We start from the raw sequence: 22,741 nt of genomic DNA, 5'->3' as shown, positions 1-22,741 counted from the left end.
AAAAAAAAAAAACACAGTAGCCAGGAAGGCAGCCGATTCTGATAATTAACCAGCAGCTGCTGTTGAAAATCAAGCCCACTGTAAGTGAACTAATTCTTGAACCAATTTTTAAAAATTCATCTATTCCCTGGCTCCCAAACTTTGAGACTTGAAAATGAAGCAAGCCTGTTAAGGAGTTTCAACACAGCGCTGGACCTTCTGTCTTCTTAAAAATGATGGTGCTCAAATTCATCTCTTCCCTTGCGACTAGAAAACCCATGTGTCAAGTTCAGCTAGTGCTGAAGAAAGGCTGGGGTGTGGAAAGGTAAACTGTGCCCCCAGGAGCGGTTCTCAGACCCGGGAGCAGCGGCCGCGCCACCCCTGCCGTGCCCAATAACCTGGAATGACACGGGGCCAAGGTTTGGGCCCAAGTTTTTTAAAAATGCCACGTGGCTACACAATTTTTAAGATCACATCCTAATGGCAAGTTCTACCCCAAGGGATGGTTTCTTAGTCTCTAAGATGATGATGAATCATGACGGAAAATGAAGGGCAAAAAGGCGCATCAGACATGAGAGTGAGGAAGGCAGGCCCCTGGGGACCGTGGGAAGAGTGGGGGTTCTGCGATCAGAAAGGTGGGATCAAATTCACGTTCTTCTGACTAAAAGCTCCAGGACCTTGGGCAAGTCACCTCACCTGAGCCTTCCACTGGCAGATGGGGCTGACGATCGCTTCTTGAGGGCCATGGGGAGAAACAGAGACAGTGAGCCTCTAGCTAAAAGCACAGCACACAGCCCGTGGTAGGCAGTTAAGACATGGTGGCTGTTACACTTCTGATACAAATGCAGCAAAAGGAGATAAATCACTCAGACACAATTCTGGAGACACCCCAACTGCTTATCCATGGAGACTGGGGAAGTTCACTTTGTTAGAACCATACACGGACCATTAAACCTGTTATACAATAAGGTCAAGTTGTATAAAAATCTGTCCAAGATTTACAAAGTTAAAAAAGAATACAGGATAATGTACAGTTCCACTCTCCACTTTGGAAGAAAAACGGAGCCTGAATAGACAGATTCACATGTTTGCAATCAGAAATGGAAAATTCTGGGGGCACCTGGATGGCTCAGTCGGTCGAGTGTCCGACTTCGGCTCAGGTCATGATCTCGCAGTATGTGGGTTCCAGCCTCGCACCGGGCTGTGTGCTGACAACTCAGAGTCTGGAGCCTGCTTTAGATTCTGCATCTCCCTCTCTCTCTGCCTCCCCTGCTTGTGCTCTTTTTTCCTCTCAAAAACAAATGAACATTAAAAAGAAAAAAAAGGAAAATTCTTGGGGTGCCTGGGTGGCTCATTCAATTGAGTGTCCAACTTTTGATTTTGGCTCAGATCATGATCCCAGGGCCATGGGATGGAATTCTCCCTCTCTCCCTCTGCCCTTCTCTGCTCCCATCCCCCCCCCAAAAAATTTTTTTTTAAAGAGGGGCGCCTGGGTGGCTCAGTCGGTTAAGCACCTGACTCTTGATTTCAGCTCAGGCCATGATCTCACAATTCATGAGATCAAGCCCTCTGCACTGACAGCCTGCCTGAATTCTCTCTCTCCCTCTCTCTCTGCTCCTCCCCTGCTCATCCTCTTTCAAAATAAATAAATAAACTTTAGGGGGAAAAAAAGGAAAGAAATGGAAAATTCTTGGAAGGATATGCCAGAAAGGGTGGATAGCAGCGACCTGAGAAGAATGGAATTGGAGACTGAGTGGGAAGGAGATTTTTCATTGCACGTGTATTTATTCGTTTGCAATATTTAGCTCAGGTGCATGATATTTTAATAAGGGTAAGATTACTAAAAATACTTTTGTGAAAATATAAGCCTTGTCTCACAAAGAACAGGTGACTCTCGGATGACTGGTTCATGGGCCACCGCAGCCGGGGCGGGAGACCCAGGAGACCGCAGGCGGGCGACGCCCCGGGGCCAGGAAGTGCCACCACTGACCTCATTTCCATCACCTCTCGCCTGCTTTCTTCGTACTTCGCCTTCCACTCCGAGACCTCGCTCTCCTTGGTGATGATCTGGCATCAGGGAGAAAAGAGAACGGTGAGCTCCAGAGGAGCGAATTCGGATCCGAGAGACTCACAGACCACGAAGGAAACCCTGAATAAACGCAGAATTAGAACCTCCCACAACCAAACAATCATCAAGTTCAGAGAACTTCCCCGAGCGTGAGACAGAAGAAATAAGCCAGAGATTAGACTTCCGCAATGCCCGCCGGGGAGCAACTAAAAGGCATGTGCTTTTTGTTATAAATCAAACACGGGCACAGAGGCTCGGTAAACAATGGTGTACAGGAAGCCCAAAGCCCGCTCTGCTGCCCCAGCTCTGCTGCGGTGGCTGCAGAATAAAGTCTGTGTCCAAAGATGCCGGCTTTGTGGACCCATATATTTACATGCGGCAGGAACCGGAACTTTTCCCGGGGCAAGCAGAGCGCGGCGTGTGCCACGTACCTCTGCCCTGGCGATCCGGAGTGCGGAGTCCAGGTCAGGCTGCTGGAATAGAAGGCCTGCGGGCTTGTCCACCTCGGCCGTCCCGATGCGGGAGTACAAGGCTGATTTAGAGATGGAGACATCTGCTGGGTGGCCAGCTTCTCTCTGCAGAAAGGTTTTTAATTAAAAAAACCGAAACATGTTAATATCACTCATACGCTAGAGGATCTGCGTTCATCCTCTCGTGAATGGGTCAGTTGAATGGTTTTGAAACAAAGGACATCAAAAGTATGAGAAAATGCTCAGACGGATGAGTGGGGACAGGCCGGGTACAATCTACGGGGATTGATCGTTTTGCACCTGCACAGGCAGACAAAGGGGCTAATGGCAGAGGCCACCCCAACTCCCAGCTTCTGGAGTCAAGCATGTCTGGTGCCTGCTTATCTCCGCCATTTATCAGACGCAGAGGCATTTAGGCATGGCGCTTAAGAACCAAGGCCGTTCTCCGGCAGGCTCCGCTTCCAAAATAAAAGCCCGATGGTGAACGATGTTGAATTCTAATCTCCGTTCGCCTAGTTTTGAATAACTGCAGATCTGATCAGTTTTGTAAGACTGTCTGCATTTCAATTTGGGGAACATTCGTTCAGTCCCATTTGAAAGGATATGTTCACACAAAGCTTAGGGCCGACCGTGGCCATCAACCAACGTCACCTTCGACAGCTAGTTTCTAGGTGCCCCAAGGTAAGGTTACTTTGCAGTTACATCGCCCGAAGGCTGCTGTGTCGATGGCAAAACTGAAAACCGGATCAATGACAACACCCCTTGGACAGATGGTGGGATCGCCTGCACTGTCCTGCAACACTGGCTCGACCAGACAGGGCAGTCACTAGCCTCCCCGGAGGGAGGAGAGGACCCCGGTTACTCTTCCTCCCTTTATACAAAAGGCCCAGCGATTTCCAACACACTTGAAATACGGTGTTAGGAGCATGGTCAACCAGCATGGCCCGGCTGGTAGTCTAGTTCTACCGCCAGAGAGACCAATCCAAGCAGGCTCTCAGTCCTATGCATTAACCTCCTGGCACCGGCACGGCTGTCCAGGCAGACCGCGCCCCCCGGTGAGTGGAGTCCGATTCGAGGGGAAGTAATGGTGGTGTGCCAGTCAGGGTGGGATTTTAGGTCCCCGGGGAATTTATGAGACGGGGGCAGGGGCTACAACACCGTGTGCAGCAGGAAAGATGCGGAGAAAGGACAGGGAGGACCGGGCTTGTGAGCGGAAGCAGGTGAGGTTAAAGACCCAACAGTGGGGGCCGGGGGGGGGCCGCGCTGAAGGCTCTCTCTCTTCCATCCCAAGAACAGGCATGCTTACCCCCTACTAGAGCATCAGAGAAAACGAACTTGAAATAACTTAGAAAACCTGCGGCAGAAATTTAATGGCTAGGACTGGAGATGACAAGAGTTACGGCCAGTTAGTCGTATGCATGCACAGTGAGTGACATGGTTTTGGGTGTCTTATGGGTGGGCTTGGGTTTCAGTGTCCCTGCCCGGTCTCGAGTATTTGGGCTCCCTCTGCGGTGGGACCTAAATGATCACTCCACTTGGAGAGGGGAGTACCCAGCCCCCTGTCCTACCAGACCCTGGAGATGCACTCTGGTGTCAAATGGGACGCTCAGATCTTTCCGTCCGCAGGTCCTAAAGCCTCTAGTGCGGGACATCGGACCAAAACCCAGGAGCCTTCAGGCTGCTCTGTCAGAAGACCGCGGGCCGCCAGACCAGCGCTGCGGAGCCGCGCCTGCGCACGAGCTACTCTCTGCTTGTCTGAAATGTTTTCAAGCCTCTGCGTGCCGCGTGGGAAACTTCTCAGGAAGTAGACAGACAGCTACACCTAGACAGTAAGACTCTATTTGTATTTATGCAGAAAATTCATCAGCACAAGAGTCTGAAGAGAATTTTAAAAAACCTGTTCTGTCACTTTTTAAGGAAAGTGTTCTTTGGGGGGAAAAAAAACTAGAATAATGTTTCAAAATGCAAAGAACCCTCGACACCATCCACTCGTCCTGCTCCTCTGGAAGATGAAACAATGGAGGCTCGAAGTGATTTGGCCACAAGTTTTCCCACAGGAGATTCAGTTCGGACACTAAATAAGCCAGCTCTCCGAAGCGCAAGGGGCAAGGAACTTAACACTAACTTCATCGTATGGGGCAGACATGAAATCCGACCGCTGCAGGAACTGATGCTCTTAAAGCTGCCTGAGTCCTCTTTGGACAACAAGGAAGGGAATGAAAAATAGATAAATTAATGAGCTTTCTTAGTAAGCACAATGGTTAGCACCACATACAGTGATTCCCTATCACCTTTCATCCCTGCCGCCTGGCATTTTCAGTACAGGAAAGGAAATAAAGATGACTTCAGAATCCACCTGAATTACTGCCTGGAGTGTCTGCATGTTAATGAAATCCAAGGTGCACTCCCTGGTTTTCTCTCACAACTGAGAACTATTTCTAAGTGAAAGAGGTTGGTTTCTTGCCGATATTTTAACATCAGGCTTAGATTAAGCTTTGTTTTTCTCGCAGAAGCCCTCGCTCACGACTGCTTTGGAGGAACCCTAAAGCCAGGAGAATCACAGAGTAAAAATGTGAAATGGCCCTGACTCAGAAGGAAAAGCACGAGCCTTTGGAACCAATGTCCAAGCCCTCAATCCACTCACTCAGATCTTGGTCCCTGATTGGACCCTCTGGGGCACTGCCCCTATCAGACCATCGGACCTTGTGCCTGGGGCCCTTCTGGATTCAAGGTCCTACCATGCCCCAGGCTCATGGCTCCCCTCTGGCCAGTTCCCTGTCTCCAGGCCTCAAGGGAAGCAAGGTGGGATCGCTGTCTGGGCTGCAGGAGAGGCGCGCACAGGGTGGGGGCCAGGAGTGAAGGTCAGGCTTGGAGCCCATGGCAAGCTGGGTCAAGGTCATGGAGAGGGAGCACAGGCTGGGACGCCTGAGGGGTGTCCAGGCTATGTGGCACCAGGTGGGGTCTCTCGTTGGGGCTGCTGCATCCAAATGTGACAGCAGGCAGCTCTCGAGCTCAGGAGGACACTCAGTGTGCCCTCACCAACTCCCACGAAGGTGCCCCCTGCCGGCAACTGGCAACTCCTTCCCACGGAGTCAAGACACGGCCTCAGCCCCTCTCCACGCAAGCAGCGGACCATGACCGCAAACCCCCCAAACTGGGAACCATAAGCTGAAAGCCCCACGCTGGCCTCTGTCACCGCTCTGTTCTCAGGCTGTGCCGGCAACTTTCAGGCAGCGTGTTGGTACATGTCGGGGGTGGAGAAGGAGCCGACGATGGCAGGCCACTCGCCCGCACAGGCTGCCGCAGACCTACCTCCTCTTCCTGCTGACATGAAATCCAGGTGCCTGCCTGCATCGGTCAGGACTGGTGGAGGAGTCCGACACTGCACCAGGGACTGGCACCCTCTCCTCCCTAAGGGGCCTGTTCCTAGGACTTCCTCTGGTCCTGATGCTTGTCATTTGTATGACCCTTATTCCTATTTACCCTTGGTTCTTCAGATTTGAATGTCCTGAACCAGAAAGGCCGACAGCTTTAGGGATCACAGCCAGTGTCTGTTATGGACACAAACCCACCCCCCACATGCCCTGTGCCCCTTTGCGAAGGCCACACAGACAGGACATTTACGCTCTATCTATCCCTACCCTGGTTACATTCGGGGCTCCTGTCCACGCAGCCGGCCACCCTGGCCAGATTACCCCCAGGAGTTTTCAATCAAATTCACTTCGGCCAGAAAGGAGTGGAAGGAAAACACTAAGGAGCTGCCGCCCCACAGCCCAGCCCCACGGGGCCTTCCTCATTTCTAACGTCTTCGGACTAATGAGACAGGAAACCTCACTGCAGACCTTGGAAGGTCAGCGCAGCTGGCTTTCAGTCTAAAGGGAAATGTAAAGTGAAGCTGCTTGAAGGAGCAACTAGGAATCATCGCCGCCATATTTCATGTGGCTTTTCATCCCTTTGAGTGATTTCTTTTCTTTCCAGTGATTTCATTTTTGTGTTAGCAACAGTTTAAGACTGTGCTGCCAAAAAGACGGGGCTATGTCACCTGCAGCTGAGATTTATAGGCAGAAAAAAAGAGCAAATTGGATACACAGCTGCTGTTTCTCTTTCTATACATCAGCAATTTCCAAAGCAGCGAAGGGGCAATCAAGCGTCTACGTGAATGAGAAACCCACAGAAACCCAAAAAGCGGTACAAAAAGCAGAGAAAAACGTTCCTTATGCTCCAAGACAAGGTTGCCCCAGGAATGTTTCCTCTGAATGCGGAGGTGGCGGGGGCCGTCTCTCTGACCCACACGCAGTAGAGTCACGGGGACGGTGTTTTCTACGTTGAAATCGGGACACATGGTCTGAGGACAGGCTGTAAGTGAAGGGAGTCAATGGCCAGCCGATCAGTTATTGGCCGACTGTCGTGTCTGATGTGCCCTTGGAGGAAGGAGGCAGGGGCACGAGACACTCTGGAACATTCCACACTCAGTCTGAACTCTTACTAGAACATGCTCAATTCTGCCTCAGACTGCTGGACAGGAATATGCTGTATGGACAGTGGCCGAACTTGAAGCAATTCATTCTGTCCTTAGGCCACTACCCAAGGATCTCAAGAAATAAATCTCACGGGGAAAAAAATCATCACTGCTTGATGCTCTCTAAAAATCTTTCTCATGGAAATTAAACCCAAGCTTCTGGGTTGACCGTGAGTACAAGGACGTCAGCACTGTGTGTTAGTTAACATTCTCGCCTTGGCCCTGGGTCCCCGTGTTCCCGGTCTGGACACCCACGGTGTGACCACCTTCTTTCACTGAGCGATGCCTCCAGGAGGGAGCCGCCAGGCCCTCGCTCCAGGGAAACCACACGTGGGAGGCCCTGTGGGCAGGAGTAGCGCACGAACTTCTGATCCTAAACCAAGTGAGCTGTCAATTGAGATGGACAGGCAAAGGGGCTCTCATTTGGAGACTGGAGTCCCCGTTCCCGCCGGGTCAGTGAATCACTGGGACCCTGGGCCCCCCTACAGTAGAGCAGCTATGAGCGTCTGATCAGAGGCAAAAGTGAAGCTAACAGAGCGGCTTTCATTTACTGCGCACCTACTGTGTGCCAGGCATGGTGCTGTCCCCCGCATCTGTCCAGCAGCCCGCCACCTTGCTGTTAGTAGCCTCATCGCACAGCTGGAAAAACGGAGGCCCAGAGAGGTTCACCCACACGCTCAAGGCCACAGAGCACACTGGGCTGCCCACTCAGGGTGGAGTGTGGGGGCTGGGCATGAAGCGGGTCCTCAGAGACCACAGCTCACCGTCAGCCCCGAGGGTGGGGCTGAGCCTCGCAGGGCCACAGTCTGGCACATCTTCAGCGACTCATTCAAATTGTTAAGAAAAATTACTCCGAACTTGGAAGCCAGGCACAGAGATCTCTGCATGCTCGGTCAGTATCATACTCCACTCTCGGCATGGATGGCCAACTACGATGTGCGGCCAAATGGCCCAACGCCCTGTTTTATAAAAAGGGTGTTGCTGGAACACCATCCTACCTGTTCGTCTGTGTGTTGTCTGTGGTTGCTCTTGAGCCACAGTGACAGAGGTGAGGAGCTGTTACAGGGACCAGATGGCCCGCAGAGCCCAAAAGATTGGCCATCTGCCATAAGGAAAAGGGCTGCTTTTCTATAATTCTTTTGACTCTGGACTATGGGTCAATCCAATGTGTCAGAACAGTCTTGGTTCCACTACTGACTACTGATTAGGGTCCGGTCTCATTACAGTGAGGTATTCACTTGTAGAAAATAGAAAAGTTACGGACGCCTGGGTGGCTCAGTCTGTTAAGTGTCTGACTCTTGATGTTGGCTCCGGTCATGATCTCACAGTTTGGGAGTTCGAGCCCCGTGTGAGGCTCTGAGCTGACCATGCGGAGCCTGCCTGGGATTCTCTCCCTCCTTCTCTCTCTACCCTTTACCTACTCTCTCTCTAAAAATAAGTGAAACTTAAAAAAAAATAGAAAAGTTGCAAATTATTTATGTTCAGTAGAGACGCAAACGATTTTTTACCGAAAACAAAACCTCAAAGTTTGTATGTGTATGTCTCATTGAGCCAACATTATTAACCAGTTTTTATATCGAGCCGTACAAGAAGATGCAGTAAGGTTCTAGACTTCCTGATTCCACCGACTCTACATCGGGTTCTCATATTTTCCTCCATTCAACTGCTTTGCCATCCTGCTGCTTTCTTCATTACAGAGTTAACTGGGTGTTAGGCGTGAGCTCGGTATCTATTAATGCAAGTTAGGATTTTGGCTTTTTAGGAAATTTTAGACAACCTTGTACTGGCTGCTTGGCCAATGGTTAGCAGAGAAACTTCCGGACCACACCACATTCTCAAGAGACAGCGCACGCAGCAGCAAACCCGTACCTTGGTCTCCGGGCGGCTACGGGAAGCCAGGGCGATCTGCCTGGCCAGCTTCAAGGCTTCTATCCGCATGACAGCAAACTCTAACTCCTCCTGCCCGAGGGGGGTGAGCAACCGCGGGGGGAGACGCAGCGAGACAGGATGTCAATGTTTTCCACACCCGAGAAATGAACGTGCCACATGATGTGTCAGGACAGCAAAAACACACGCTCTGGCTCTCTTCACAATCAACACCTCAGCAGATCATGAAATAAGTGTTTAATTTCTTTTTTTTTTTTTTTTAAGTGCCCTTTGGAATATCTGTCGGGAGGGATCATGTGGTCAAATATGACATGATGTTTTAAACGGGATCAAAGTTTTTACTGCGCCGTTTCCTTTGGGCTCTTTCCTTTCGTTTGTTGAACGTAAAGTTGGGCAGCAATTTCCAGGACTGGTTTTTGCATTCTCAAATGACTGCTCGCAATCTCTCTGGGTTTGTTCTGCAGGTCTTAGAGCAGCGGATATCAAATTAAGCTGTCAAATTTAAGGCACAGGGTAGCTAATTGTTTTGGTTCCAGATGTAAGACCGAGTCCAGATGTTATCTCAACGGGAGTCTGAGACAGCTCTCCCTTCTACATAAATAGTGGGGCTCGATGGTGATCTAATACCCTCCGTTCCATGAATAAATCACAGAAACTGCTTTTGGGGCTATCAAAATTTCTGAAAAATGACTGTTTGGGTCCAATTTCCAAATTGAAATACAAATGGGTTGTCCTGTATGTAACCACACAATTTATATCATCTTGGCGTCTTGGATTAAGAACCCCACACATCAGTCTTTGGGGGGAAAGAGATTCATGTAGAGCATTTCCAGCAATACTTCATTAAATCCTGCCTCACTGCCCTTGGGGTTCGGAGTTCATTCTCTACTGAGGTTTTCACAAACTCCCCACAAGGTCACACGTGGGCTACAAACCTGAAGTTTCTGAGCAAATACGGGGGGGTTCTTTTCTGCTAAGTCGGGTTCCAGATAGTCAAGCGCACCACAGAGAGAGGCTGGATGAGCTAGCCTGCTGAGGAGGGCGTCAGCAGAGGCAAACGAGCCCTCAGGAGCTGTCTGAAGGCCGGAGGAAGAGGACACAGAGGAAAAATAGAGGAGACAGAGTGATAGCGATTCCAAGCAAGGGCCACACACCTATTTGCTGGACGTTTCTGACTTAAGGCTAAAGAGAATGTTAGGTGCCAATTCTATCCTTTTCTTCTGGACTGATTCCCACATGCTGGTGATGGGCATCTAGAGATTGCTGGGCCCCACCCCCTCCCCAGAAGCACAGCCTCAGGGGCCCTCCCCCTCCACACCCCCCTCACCCTCCCGACCAATCAGTGGGAGAAAAGTTACCATTTACTTATTTACTTGAAAGTCTCGGAGGGATGGGTTTTCCAACCATAATATAAGCCATCAAGAAAATACCTCCAAATATAAATATCATCAAAGGTTTGGGGGAAGGTCATTTTGAGGAAAGGTCACTAAATAAAGGGAAGATGATTTCAAATGAAAACAGGTCTGTCAGTAGATTAGGAAGACTTCGACGTCAGAAGCCAACTGTGTAGAAGTGGAATCGTGCACAAATCCTTCCATAGTGTCTAGCTGAGAGATTGTTTGAATCCCTCTACTCTCTTTCTGCTAATTTTTCCCAGCATCTAATGGCCACACAGTAGGTGCTCACTACATGTTTGATGCAGGAGATAAATGAATAGTCTACTAATATAGAATAACACATTTGATACTAACAGGAACTAAATCAACTGCCTGAAATCCCTTGGGGACTGCTAAGAGGGAGGTAAAAAAGATGAACGTAAAATTCCCCTACAAGGACGGTCCACTTGAGATGTTCAGGGGGGTCTGCTTGGGAGGGGAGAGGTACAGTCCTGGTCCATACACAGGAGGGACTTCCCATCACCAAGGCCAGGAAAACCGACTGTCCCCTAAAAGACGTGTCCCCTGCCCTGCCGTTCTATCGTGCCCTAAGGGACTAACATGAAAGGCCAAAACCCTGGAGGCAAATCAAACACTGAGGCGAGAACTGCAAGACCACGTTGGTGAGAATGAAGAGCCGTAGCTTCTCGTGGCCATGGTGGGGAGGGGTCTGCTAGGCTGGCCTCTGTGGTCCGGGGACTCCGTGGGGCCCCGTGCCTGGTACCAGAGAAGCATTGCTCTGAAGGCCTGGACCCCTTAGTGATGGGACTCAGCTGGCCCAGGCCTCCCCTGCCGCCCCCACCCCGTGATCTGAGGCCCCTCCGACCCCACTTACAATTTCAATCGCGTCTGAAGTGGTGCCCAACGTCATGGCCTCCAGCTCCTTCTGGGAGGATTTCTCTGGCCCCTGCAAGTGTGGCTCTTGGTTGGGGGCCAGCCCTCGTGTGACGGGATGCTGGATCTTGGTGCCGGCGTTCACGAGGGCTTCAGTTTCCTCAAAACTTGACCTGAGGGAGCAGAGAGCAGCTTTACTTTCCTTGTGGGAAATCCCACTCAAACTGACCAGGATGCCTGCAGTCAGTCGACATCCCAAGGGATCCTGGACCTGCAGGGCTGCGTTCCCAGAGGGAAGTGGAGGCCATGGAGCCTGTAGGCTGCACAGCCGGAGGGAGAGGGCAGCCCAGCCCCACCCCAGCGCCTGCTCCCAAGGGAGAGTCGGAGGCACAGATGCCGCTGGCTGAGGGCATGAGCCCTGGAGTTACCCTCAGGGGAGAGACTGGGGACCGTATCTCAGTGTCCTTCTCTGTAGGGCAGGAGACAAGATGGCACTCTGTGACGACCAAAGTTGAGATGCTACCTGCCTACAGAGCACTGGACCCGGTGCCTGTCACCAGTAGCATTGCTGTTACAACACTGTGTTGTCACAGAGTAAGTTTGGAAAAGCAAAGCAAGAGTTTTCAGTCCTGCTCAGAGAAGGAGGCAGGTGAGAGGGGACGGGAGGGTCCGAGCACAGAGTGGGGCCACCCTTACTGCAGCCAGCGCCACAGAGCTCCAAACGGGACCCTGACAAATGGGAACTCACGCCCACATGGGAGGTAAGCGTGTCCCGGGCACCACACAGAGCCCGGCCCTGTGACTCGTGCTTTCCTTTCGGCACCTTGGTTTAATGCTCCCGATGGCACTGGAGAGGCAGACCCTCCCCCATGGCAGTTTGGGGGAGGGGCCTGTAAGACTGAGAGGCTCATTTAATGACAGGGTCGATCTTGTTACCACCCTCACTTTACATGAGACCACGGCACAGGAGGGTCACGTAACCCGCATCAGGTCACACAGCCAGACACTCAGGGTCTGAGCCTCCCCACGGGACAGATTACAAAACTGGGGGGTGATCGGAGGGGCTCACACCGTTAGCTGTTAACAGATTTCTCCTCAAAACACAGGGCAGCTGGAAACCCAGCCCCCCACATCCGTCCGTCCGTGTGGACACTCAGAGACCAAGATGTGGGCCGCTGGAGCACACGTGAACGAAACCAAGACAGCACAGCAGTGTCGCGGGGCTCAGAGGCCTGGGGACAGCTGGCTGGCCCCGTAACTCTCTAGAAAGTCATACCCTGAACACGGCGTCGGGGACTCTGACGTCCGGACCGGGGGAGACTTGGTGGGGCTCTCCTGAGAAGTGTCGAACACAAGGTAGAGGGCCTGCTTCTTCGGGGCGTCATCGTCCTGCTGCGGGGGTCAAAGGCACATGTCAGCTCGGCTACAGGTGGCCCCAACATGCTACAGAGATTGGAAAGCAGAGCTTCCCAGGGGCCTGGGTGGCTCAGTCGGTGCAGCATCCAACTTCAGCTCAGGTCACGATCTCATGGCTTGTGAGTTCAAGCCCTGCGTCCGGCTTCGGGCTGACGGCTCGGAGCCTAGAGCCTGCTTCAGATTCTGTGTCTCCCTCTATCTCTGCCCCTCCCCCATTCGTGCTCTGTCTCTAAAAAATAAAACCTTAAAAAGGTAGGAAGGAAGGAAGGAAAGCAGAGCTCTCTTCAACAGAACAGATAACTCATCTGGGAAAAGCCCTCCCTCCTGAGCCCCCCAGGAGGGAGGAGCCGGCAGGTGCTGGCCGGGACAGAGGAGAGGGGAATGGGAGGGAAGAGGAAGGTGGAGACAGGAAGCGGGAGTGTGTGGGGCTGGGGACACCGTGGAGGGCGGAGAAATCGTCAGGTGTGGGGTGCTGCACGCTGCCTGCTCGGTCCCCCAGCATTTCCTGGCCACCCTCTCTGGGTGAGGATAAGCGGAGGGGTAGGCGAGCCCCCCAGGCTGGGCACCGCCCACAGCCCAATGCGGGGCGGGGGGGGGGGGGAGAAGGGGGATGAGCGTGGTGGCCCAGTGTGGTGAGTGCCCCTCCACCACGGTCTGCGGACTTGGAGCAAACTGTGGGCTAGAAGCAGCAAGCACGGCATCCACGAATGATACAAAGAAAGATAGAGATCCGAGCAAGGGATCCGGCGCGTCAGCATCACAGAAAGGTCTCCTGGCACCTGCGGGCCTCCGATGGCGTCACTGGGCAAGAGGTCATGCTGGGAACCGAGGGCCCTGGAGGGGGGGACAGCTGCCCCTCACAGACACTTAAATGACAAAGAGATGGCGATGTGGGGGAGAGATGCACGGCCAGAAGAGCCAGACTCCACTTACATAAAGCAGTTCCTTTGAGGAACACAGGTAACAGTACCTTTTTAAGGAAACCTCCTACTAGTTCCTTCTCAGTCCAGGGAAGCAACTTTTTTATTTTTTTTAAGTTTATTTATTTATTGATTTTGAGAGAGTCGGAGAGAGAGCATGAGCAAGGGAGGGACAGAGAGAGAGAGGGAGAATCTCAAGCAGTCTCTGCACCGCCAGTGCAGAGCCCGATTTGGGGCTCGAACTCACAAACCGCAAGATCGTGCCCTGAGTTCAAACCCAAGAGTTGGAGGGAAGCCTGGATGGCTCAGTCGGTTGAGCGTCCGGCTTCGGCTCAAGTCATGATCTCGCGGTTCGTGGGTTCCAGGCCCACATCGGGCTCTGCGCTGATGGTTTGGAGCCTGGAGCCTGCTTCAGATTCCGTGTCTCCCTCTCTCTCTGACCCTCTCCCATTCATGCTGTCTCTCTCTCTCAAAAATAAATAAAACATTTTAAAAAATACAAAAAAAAACAAAACCAAGAGTCAATGCTTAACCTACTGAGGCCCCCAGGCACCCCCCCCCCCCCAGGGAAGTAATTCTGCAAGAAGCCTTACTGTATTCCATTTTTTTCTCCCTGAAAATGCCATCTCAAGTGGACAGAACACACACCTGAGACCCCCAGGCCCAGCTGCACCCAAGGACGCTGCAGACAGAGGACCCTCGCTTTTGGGCCCTGAGCTCAGGAGGCCAGTGACCACCTTTACAGAAGACAGGGAGGGCAAACAAGCACGCCCCCTGCTGGCCTCAGGCAGGACTTACAGGTAAGGAGGAGCCAAGTTTCTCCATATATTCAATTTCATAGGAGTTTCTGTAATCCAACTCTGCAAAAGAAACAAAAGGAGAGTTAGCATCAGGGAGGAAAAAAAAAAAAAGGTTTGGGCCAGGCAGGGTGGGTCCAGAACCAGACTCCTATCTCTGAGCCTCGCCACTGACTTGAGGTTTCCAATTCTGCGGGCAGGGAAGGCTCAGCTTAGCAATTTTCAGACCAACCACTAGTAGACTTCCGGCTGCAAAGGGGCTTCCGCCGTTCGGGAGCCCGAGAGCCCAAGGGAATTAACCCTGAGCAGCACTGATCTGACCTCGACCAGGTCTCTGCACGATGCACCGTGTGATTTGAGTGTTGTTTCCCGCTGTCAGCCGCTTATGCCACACGGAAAATGTTCCCCCTCCTGAGGACATTCTGGAACTGAGATTTTGGCCCCAGCCGTACCCTGAACACACATGGCTCCCCCACGGCTGCTTGGAAGAGAAGCTCTGCAAGTCCCCTGGAACATTCTGCCGAGGCCTGCAGGTCACCTGGAACATTCCGCCGGGGCCTGCAGGGCCAGTCCAGGTCGGATTTTTAGGTACAAAGATGATTCAAGTCCAAAGAGGTGGAGAAATGTCCAGTCAAACTGACTGGAGACCTCAGGCTGGAAAGAAAAGTTGATAGGCGTTCCCTGGCTATGAGAAACCCTGACCCCCTTGGGTGTCCAGGCCGCTCCAGGGGGACCCCCAGCTCACCCTCAGCTGAACTGCCTGCCCAGTAAGTGGATTCTGAGCACGTCCGATGTGCCTCTACTGCTGGGCACCGTGGGTGCAGGGGCGAGCTAAACCAGAAAGGACTCTGTCCTCACAGAAGTCACATCTATGGCTACCAGATGGTTCTTTTTAACTTGAAAAGAAAACCAGGAGATGACGTGTGAGTTGCTCAGGAGGCAGGGCGACAAGAGTGTCAGTGGCAATCCTCGAAGCCTAAAGCCTGAATTTGTTTAATTTTTTTAATGTTTGTTTATTTTTGAGAGAGAAGATTCCAAGGAAGGCTCCAGGCTCCAGAGCCCAACGCAGGGCATGAACTCACAAACCACGAAATCATGACCTGAGCCGACTGAGCCACCCAGGCGCCTCCTGAATTTACTTTTACACAAAATACAAGTAGTGGTCCTGGCATAAAGCACTTCCACATCTACGTATTGTTGAAGGCATCACTTTAAAAATGATTCCTTAACAGGAGCTTTAGAAGGAGATATTTGGGGCACCTGGGTGGCTCAGTTGGTTGAGCGTCCCACTTTGGCTCAGGTCATGACCTCGTGGTTCAAGGGTTCGAGCCCTGCATCAGGCTCTGTGCTGACAGCTCGCTCAGAGCCTGCAGCCTGTCTTCAGATTCTGCGTCTCCCTCTCTCTCTGACCCTCCCCCTGCTCATGCCGTCTCTGTCTCTGTCTCTCTCTCAAAAATAAATAAAGCATTAAAAAAAAAAGGGAGATATTTCCTGAAGTGCTTCCCCAAACCTGGAAGCCTGTGGGGTCATGGCTATATGAACTTATGCACGTGACTGTGGGGACAACTCTTCAGGAGTCGTTGAATCTCCCCAGGGAAGCCAACGCACCCTTCTCGTAGGCTTGACCTGCTCAGGGGAATGAAGCCCGTTATGTGGATTTGTGGGTCACTCGGGAAGAGCAGAGACCGGACGCCAACCACACACGGCCGGGCGGGATTCAGCATCTGTGCCTGTAATGGAAACCCGTACCCGGGCTCTGCCCCAACTTAGGACATAGAACTGTCTGTTTACGAATACTTACTATGTTCCTCGTCTTATCAATGAGAGGTAAGCTAGGGACAGTGAAAGACAAGGTGATTTCTAGGGCCTCCTCCAGATCTATCGCTTTCCAGATGTGAGACCTCAGGACTATTATTTTACTGTCCTATTAAAGACTGTTTTAAGTGGAGAAGACAATAGTGAATCCACTGCCTCTTCTCCAAGGTATCATTATTACTGTCAGGGCATTATTTAACCCTGAATTATTGAACAGAAACCCTCCAGCGCACCCCACCATGGCGCAGAGCACCCGGGATGCACCAAACGAGCCAAAGGCCAGCACCACCGAGAGATCTCCCAGGGACCTGTGCGCCTGGCTCAGTGCCCAGCTCTGGCCACCAGCTCGGCTCAGGGTAGCATCCCACCTGGAATCTTAGCCTGTCTCCTGGCAGCTGATCTGGGTGAGTTTCAGGTCACAGAGCTCATTCGCCTGCCTGCTTTGCTACCTGCCGAGGGGGCTTCCCTTCCAGCTGCCCAGTGCCCCCCATCATTCCCTTCCAAGGCAGCAGATGACGGCGCAGTAGGAGGGGGTGTTCTGACCCCCGCAGAGGAATGCCTGCTTCTTAGTGTGTGTGGTTACAGGAGGCCCACCCCCTACACAGGAGCTTCCGCCCCTGGGGACGCCTGGATGCCTTCAGAACAGGACCTGAACTTGCAGCGTTTGGGGTTCTCAGGTGTAATTTACCAGATGGCTGGGAAATGATGGGAACAAAAACAATATCGGTATTGTCTCCTGTATTTTGCGGAAACACCTTCCTGGACGTTGTTTTCCAAAGTCTCGCTCCTCTGCTTCGGAGGGCAGGCGTGGGGCGGGGAGAGCCCTGTCCGGCCTCGGCCTCGGCCCCACGCAGCTGGCGAGCCGGGAAGGGTGATGGGACCCTTTCACGTTCAAGAGAAGAGGCCGCTTGCTGAAGTGTGTGCTGCTTCCAGATGCAGAGGCCAAAGTTATTTTTAAGGGGCCCCGTCACATCCGAGGGCTTCTTCTGGTCATTATTTCATACCGGACCACGCACCGTGAGAGGCCCCCGTGGCCATTCTCCGAGGACTCTGATGGCCAGAGCTCGGCCGGCGAGCACGAAGAGCCCCGGGCAGAAGCCGTAAGGATGCAGCTGAAGGCTGCGCTCCTGCCCAGGGTCGGGCAAACCAACTCGATGACGTTCCCTGCCTATGCCTTTGCTTTAAAATGGGGCTCAGGGGCGCCTGGGGGGCTCAGCCAGTGAAGCGTCCCACCTCGGCTCAGGTCATGATCTCACGGTTTGTGGGTTCGAGCCCCGTGTCAGGCTCTGTGCTGACTGCTAGGAGCCTGGAGCCTGCTTCAAATTCTGTCTCCCTGTCTCTCTCTGCTCCTCCCCAGCTGGCACTTAGTCTCTCTCTCTCTTAAACATTAAAAAAAAAAAAAAAAAAAAAAAAAAAAAAGCTCAAAGTGCCTACATTTTGCAAATGGAATGATGTCTGAGGAAAGCCCATGACGGGCTCTGCGAGTGTGAGGGACTGTGACCACGTATGCTCCTGCTCACTGCTAATATTTCTGGGGCTTTTCACGTAAGTGAAGAAAGCACCGTTAGGAAGGGGACGACGTCCTCGCTGTCACTCTTCTGAACGTCTGAGGAGTGACAGCAACTGCCCCTCTGCTGAAAGAAGGAAGGGCCAATGCCGCCGTCGCTGTGTGTTAAGGGAGACGGGAGAGCGACCCTCAAAGGCCCATCCAGGCTGGAGAATCTAAAACACTGCTCTCGCAGGGTCTCCTGGATCTGAGCTGGGGAGGCCTCCATGGCTCCGTTGCCCAACGGCTCCTCATTTCCGCGTCCCTAGAGGCCATGCGGACTAGTCTTGTTCCCACTATGTTTCCCGAGACTGTGCCAAGCAGAGATTTACTAAGCAAGCATCCAAAGAAAAACGTGTCATCGCCAATCTGACTTTTTAATCAGTGGGAGACTATGAGTGAGCGGAAGTAATTATCGCCCAAACAGGTAATTGTAATGAGCTGGGCATCCTTCTAAGTGAGTTCCGTCCAGGTTTCTTGAGCCATTAAGACAGCTCGGAGCTCTTGTGGACCCCGGTAGGGGAGCACTGATTAGTTCCACACCGTCTTTCTACAATAAAGGAAGCCCGTGCGGTGCTCACACACCAGAGCACAGTGGGGACGGCAGGACTCGGGCGGCCGTGGCTCTGCCCGGATCAGCTCACAACACTCAGCAAGTCATTGCAGAACAAGGCCTCTGCTCCCTCGCTTCGCTCCGAGGTGAAGAGCAGAAATCCACTCTCTACAACGGAGACAGCGAAATGACATCACGTTTGCCTTACTACTGTCGCTTAGGGAATCGGCACTGTACGATTATTATTTCCAACCCGAAACTTCGTTTTCCTGTGTGACTTCAGCAGAAGAGTCTCTGGCCAGGTTCTTTGTGGTGATGACATCAGCAGCCCAGGTGCCTGTCTGGTGTGGCTGGACTTGCCCCCATTAAGTTACAAGAAGGATAATCTGATATGGGGCTGTGGGTCCAGTTTCTACGTCCAGCTGTTGGAGGGAAGTGACTGTATCAGAAAGGTGAACGCAGGGTCAGCGCCTCCGAGATCACAACTGCACTGTGTTCAGAGAGATGACAGGTTTCCGGTTGTCCGCCGGCTATAATTACACTGGAGACATCCCAAATCTTCATGATCATTTTCTAAGGAGGCAGGTTTAATAGGATTTTGTTTCAAATGTATAGATTTACCTATTTGTTGAATTTCTGCAGAAACAAATGATGATCCAACGGGTCACTGAGCTAGTGAGTTGTCTGTTTCGGTTCAATGTTAACAATGAGCAAACAGATATTACCATTGAACGGGGCACCTATGAGCTTTCGGATTTTCAGAGCTTTTGGATTTTCTACTAAAAATGCATGTATTTGCATCACCGTGACAGAATGGAGGGACCTCAGAGCGGCCCTGACCAAGCCTGGAGGGCAGACAGCATGGAGATGGCCAGAGAAAGGCTGCAAGGGCAGGACGAGCAGACTGGGTGGGGACATTCCCACCTGTAGCAGCCGCCGCAGGGACAGCCTAGTGGGGGCGTCTGTGGGGGAAAAGCGGTTCCGTCCAGTGTGGCTTGTGGACCAGGTGTGTGTGTGCAGAGGAATAGGAGGACTGAAGAGGGGGCAAAGGACAGGTCCCAGGGTCCCCGGGGTCGGGAGGAGACAGTCACTTAAACCTCCCAAACTGCAATCTGAGGGCCAGCCGGAGAGCCAACTAAAATGGTGTGTTCCACAGAACACACACCGCCAAAACATCCAAGTTCATGTAATTTAGACGGTCTGCGCATCTTCAAGCTATAAAGAGGCAGTGTGGTTGATTAGGGAGCGTAAGACAGGTGGACAGGCGGCGAACACTCCCCCCTCCCCCCAGGGGGACACGTGTGACCTTCCTCGGCACTCCTGGCTGCCCAAGGACAAAGGAAGGGGAAAAACAAATGGTTAGTGGATAGACCTCACAGTCCTCCAGGACCCAAGTCTCCATCTACTGACAAATATCTTAGCGAATCACAAGAAAAAGGCACTCTTATCAACAGCCTCATCTCCAGAAACCCATAGGCTGTTTTCTGGAGCCCCAACATCACCTTCCATAGTGAGGTGGGGAAGAAAGGCAGAAGGAAATGGCAGATAGAACTCGATTTCCTTCTAACCTGCAGCCCATTGACCAATACTTGAGGCAGGCAGAATAAAACTTTTCTCCAGGAACCCCCTACTGTCTCAATGCGAATTTTTGCTAGAGGGAAAAACAACCTTAGCTTGACCATAGTGAGGCCTCCAGGATTCTGGGAGTCTTCTTAAAATATGAAAATCTCACCGGAAACTTCCCTGGACTTTACTTTCCCCTGTCTCTCCTCATGGTCCCGGGGCAGCTCATCCTGCCCAGGGGTCCTGGCCTGGTGCTTCAATAAAACCACCTTTCTGCACCCAAGATGCCTTCAAGAATTCTTTCTTGGTCATTGGCTCTGGACCCACGAATCCCACAGTCACCCCTAAAAACCTCATCATAGTGAGAAGAATCCGCCACCCCTGAAATGAAATGGACCTCACTGGGATTGTCCCAAGACTTTATGGGCACAAAGTCAGACAGGTGCTCAAAGGAGAGCCCACAGAGGAATCAGTTTAAGCTATGCTCCCAAACTACCTGCTCCTCATGCCCCCCAGCGCCCACCCGGGGGAGCAAGAGGCCAGTTGTTCAGGGACATCGTGGCCCCTTAGCGGCAGCACAGAAGCAGAGATAAGATTTTCCCGTGTGATGGTCCTCAAATTGATTTCTACTCCATTATGTTTGAATTGTGGGATGCCAAGACCTTGGATATCAAACCTCAGCACCGTCACAAGCCTCCCCAAGTCCCTAGGCGCTAGAGGGAGGCTCACAGTGGGGCAGGTGCAGGAAAGGCACGTGGGACCTGGGGCAGAGCACTATCAGACAGGGAGGTGGGTTCAGGCCTCCACGGCTTTCCTACTGGGAAAGGAAGTGTAGGAGCCGATATACAGACTCAGAGAAAAATCAGTGTTCATGGAATAAGCAGTTCACACACACACAAAAATCTTGATTCACCCAGTGATGCCACACTGACTTACAACACATCAATACATGAATTTCTCAAGTCAAAGAATCAGGCAGAAAGCTGCAAGCTAATATGTGTAAGAGGAAGAAAGATATTATCGAGAAAAGCAATATGCCCGGGAGGCTATTCAGGAAAACTGTCCTTCCATTGGCAAGACTGGAGTGAACCAGCTTGGGGCTTGGGTAGATGGTGTGGCCACACTGTGGACCATCCCGTGGGGCTGATGAACAGCAGTGGCACCAAAGGACCCCAGGCCTGGGCAGGGATGACGCTGCCTGCAGCTAGGGGTGCGTCTCAAGTTCACGCAGGCACAGAAGCCGCAGACTTGAGTCTAGCTCGAGTAGCTAAGGACGGGAACTTGGGGGGTGCTGAGCTGACTGGCTCAGGACGGTGTCTCGGGGTGGGGGGGCGCCACGGGGCTCAAGCCTTAGGCTGGTTTAAAATGCAGACTTAGCTGGAAGGCCGTGAAGGCATAGGTACCTGGCCTGGAAGTTTCCTTCCTGGCCGTTTGCTCCCTACGGACAATGGTCTCCTAGGCAGGGTAGGGGTCCGGCTGGCCACGAGGCTGCTTACCCTCCGTGGGTGAGTTGAATTTGGTGTCATTGACGAAGGTGGACAGGTCCGAGGGCTGCGGGTAGTCCTGCTTGTCGGCCTCCAGATCCACCGTCACACACGTCCACTTCTGGTTGGTGACGGCCAGCTTTTCCTCGTCAGTGGCGTGGACCACGGCGGAGATCACCGGCGTTTCTGGTGTGGCCGCCGGAGTGGAGTCCTGGGAGCAGAAGGGAAGCTGTCTCTCTTCTCCTATGGTCTCTGTGTCCCCAGCTGCACCCGGCCAGCCAAGCCTGGGGCCCCTCTAACCAGGACGCGCCCCCATCACAATCCTCTGGGTCCCTGACTCAGCTCAAAATGGTCCTGAGGAGACAAATTCTTTCCTCTATGACTTTCCTTTTTCCTGGTGGCTCATTACAGGGGGTGGCAGAGGGTTTAAAACAAATCAGGATTTTGTGTCTGAGTTATTTTGAGACATTCCCGCTCATTCACTCTGAGAAAAACAAGGAAATGTACCATTGGCACTTTTATGACTCAACTATCGAGTTATGTCTACACAGGGCTTCATGGCCTGCGCAGTGATAGCCTTAATATCGCCTGACCATCCGCAGGCCTGCGGCTGGAGGATTTTCCATGGAGGGGGAGCAACTGAGCCTGGTGGTGGGGGCGCCCAGGGTGCCAGAGCAGAGCTGGGACCGGCACCACAGCCCCCTCTCCTGGGGCGGGCGCCTCCCTGTGCACACGCCCGAGGCCACCCTTCCTCGGTCTGTAACAGCAGGGATCTCACGACGGAGCCAGTCAGAGCGAGATGGGCACTCCTGGAGGAAGGGCCCAGGCCCCCGCTTCTTTGGGGCACCGTTTCCTTGATCTCCCCTACTTGGAGTTGGTTACATAATCCAGTGCTCTCGACACATGCCCCGTTCCTTCTCACATGTACTCATTTATCACAACGGACTTTCTCCATTTGGTATTCACAGAAGTTCCCGGCAGACGAGCTGGCAGAAGGGAGACGTGGGTTGGCGCCACTCCTGGAGGAGGCACCTCACAGCCGCTGCACGTCTTTCTACTCTCCGGACACACTGACCTTTCCCAAAGGGAAGGGATCAAAACCGGGTCTTGCAAACAGCAAGGGACGCCCTCCCTCCCCGACATAGGAGGCAAAAGAGGATGTTGGAGCTGTGCCCTCATGAACAGAAGAGAAAGTTCTGTTGACTGGCAGAGAATCGAGACACAGGGGCTCTAACTGCCCGGGTGAGCGGTAAAATCATACTTTACCAAGAGGACATTGTACCTGAGAAGGTGGATCAGACAGAGGAGACCGCTTTGGCGACCTTTTCACCCTAAATGTGTCACTGGAAATAAAATGGAAAATGTCAACGCAATAGACAGCGGCACAGAACAGTCCAGAACTCCCCAGAGCCCCACGCCCAGACCCACCCTCCAGCCCACGCTTCCCCACACCG

The 22,741-nt window shown here is 52.5% G+C and overlaps 1 protein-coding gene across 8 annotated transcripts in view; it reads right to left on the bottom strand.

Moving 5' to 3' along the window:
• The window catches only part of TACC2 (transforming acidic coiled-coil containing protein 2), a 207,658-nt gene that overhangs the window by 12,001 nt on the left and 172,916 nt on the right, over window positions 1–22,741 (bottom strand). For 5 of the 8 annotated variants that reach the window (XM_029932718.1, XM_029932719.1, XM_029932720.1 and 2 more), the window contains 9 exons: window positions 22,570–22,630; window positions 21,300–21,498; window positions 14,328–14,389; window positions 12,470–12,585; window positions 11,195–11,366; window positions 9,859–9,999; window positions 8,906–8,995; window positions 2,479–2,622; window positions 1,970–2,046 (listed from right to left, as the gene is read on the bottom strand). In XM_029932718.1, the coding sequence (XP_029788578.1) occupies window positions 1,970–2,046; window positions 2,479–2,622; window positions 8,906–8,995; window positions 9,859–9,999; window positions 11,195–11,366; window positions 12,470–12,585; window positions 14,328–14,389; window positions 21,300–21,498; window positions 22,570–22,630 (1,062 nt within the window). The remainder of the gene's footprint in view (window positions 1–1,969; window positions 2,047–2,478; window positions 2,623–8,905; window positions 8,996–9,858; window positions 10,000–11,194; window positions 11,367–12,469; window positions 12,586–14,327; window positions 14,390–21,299; window positions 21,499–22,569; window positions 22,631–22,741) is intronic. The other 3 variants (XM_029932722.1, XM_029932723.1, XM_029932725.1) reach the window with 2 other exon arrangements.

The sequence above is a fragment of the Suricata suricatta genome, chromosome 2 (genome assembly GCF_006229205.1).
Source record: "Suricata suricatta isolate VVHF042 chromosome 2, meerkat_22Aug2017_6uvM2_HiC, whole genome shotgun sequence".
Taxonomy (NCBI): domain Eukaryota; kingdom Metazoa; phylum Chordata; class Mammalia; order Carnivora; family Herpestidae; genus Suricata; species Suricata suricatta.
This window is presented reverse-complemented; position numbering and strand designations above follow the sequence as displayed.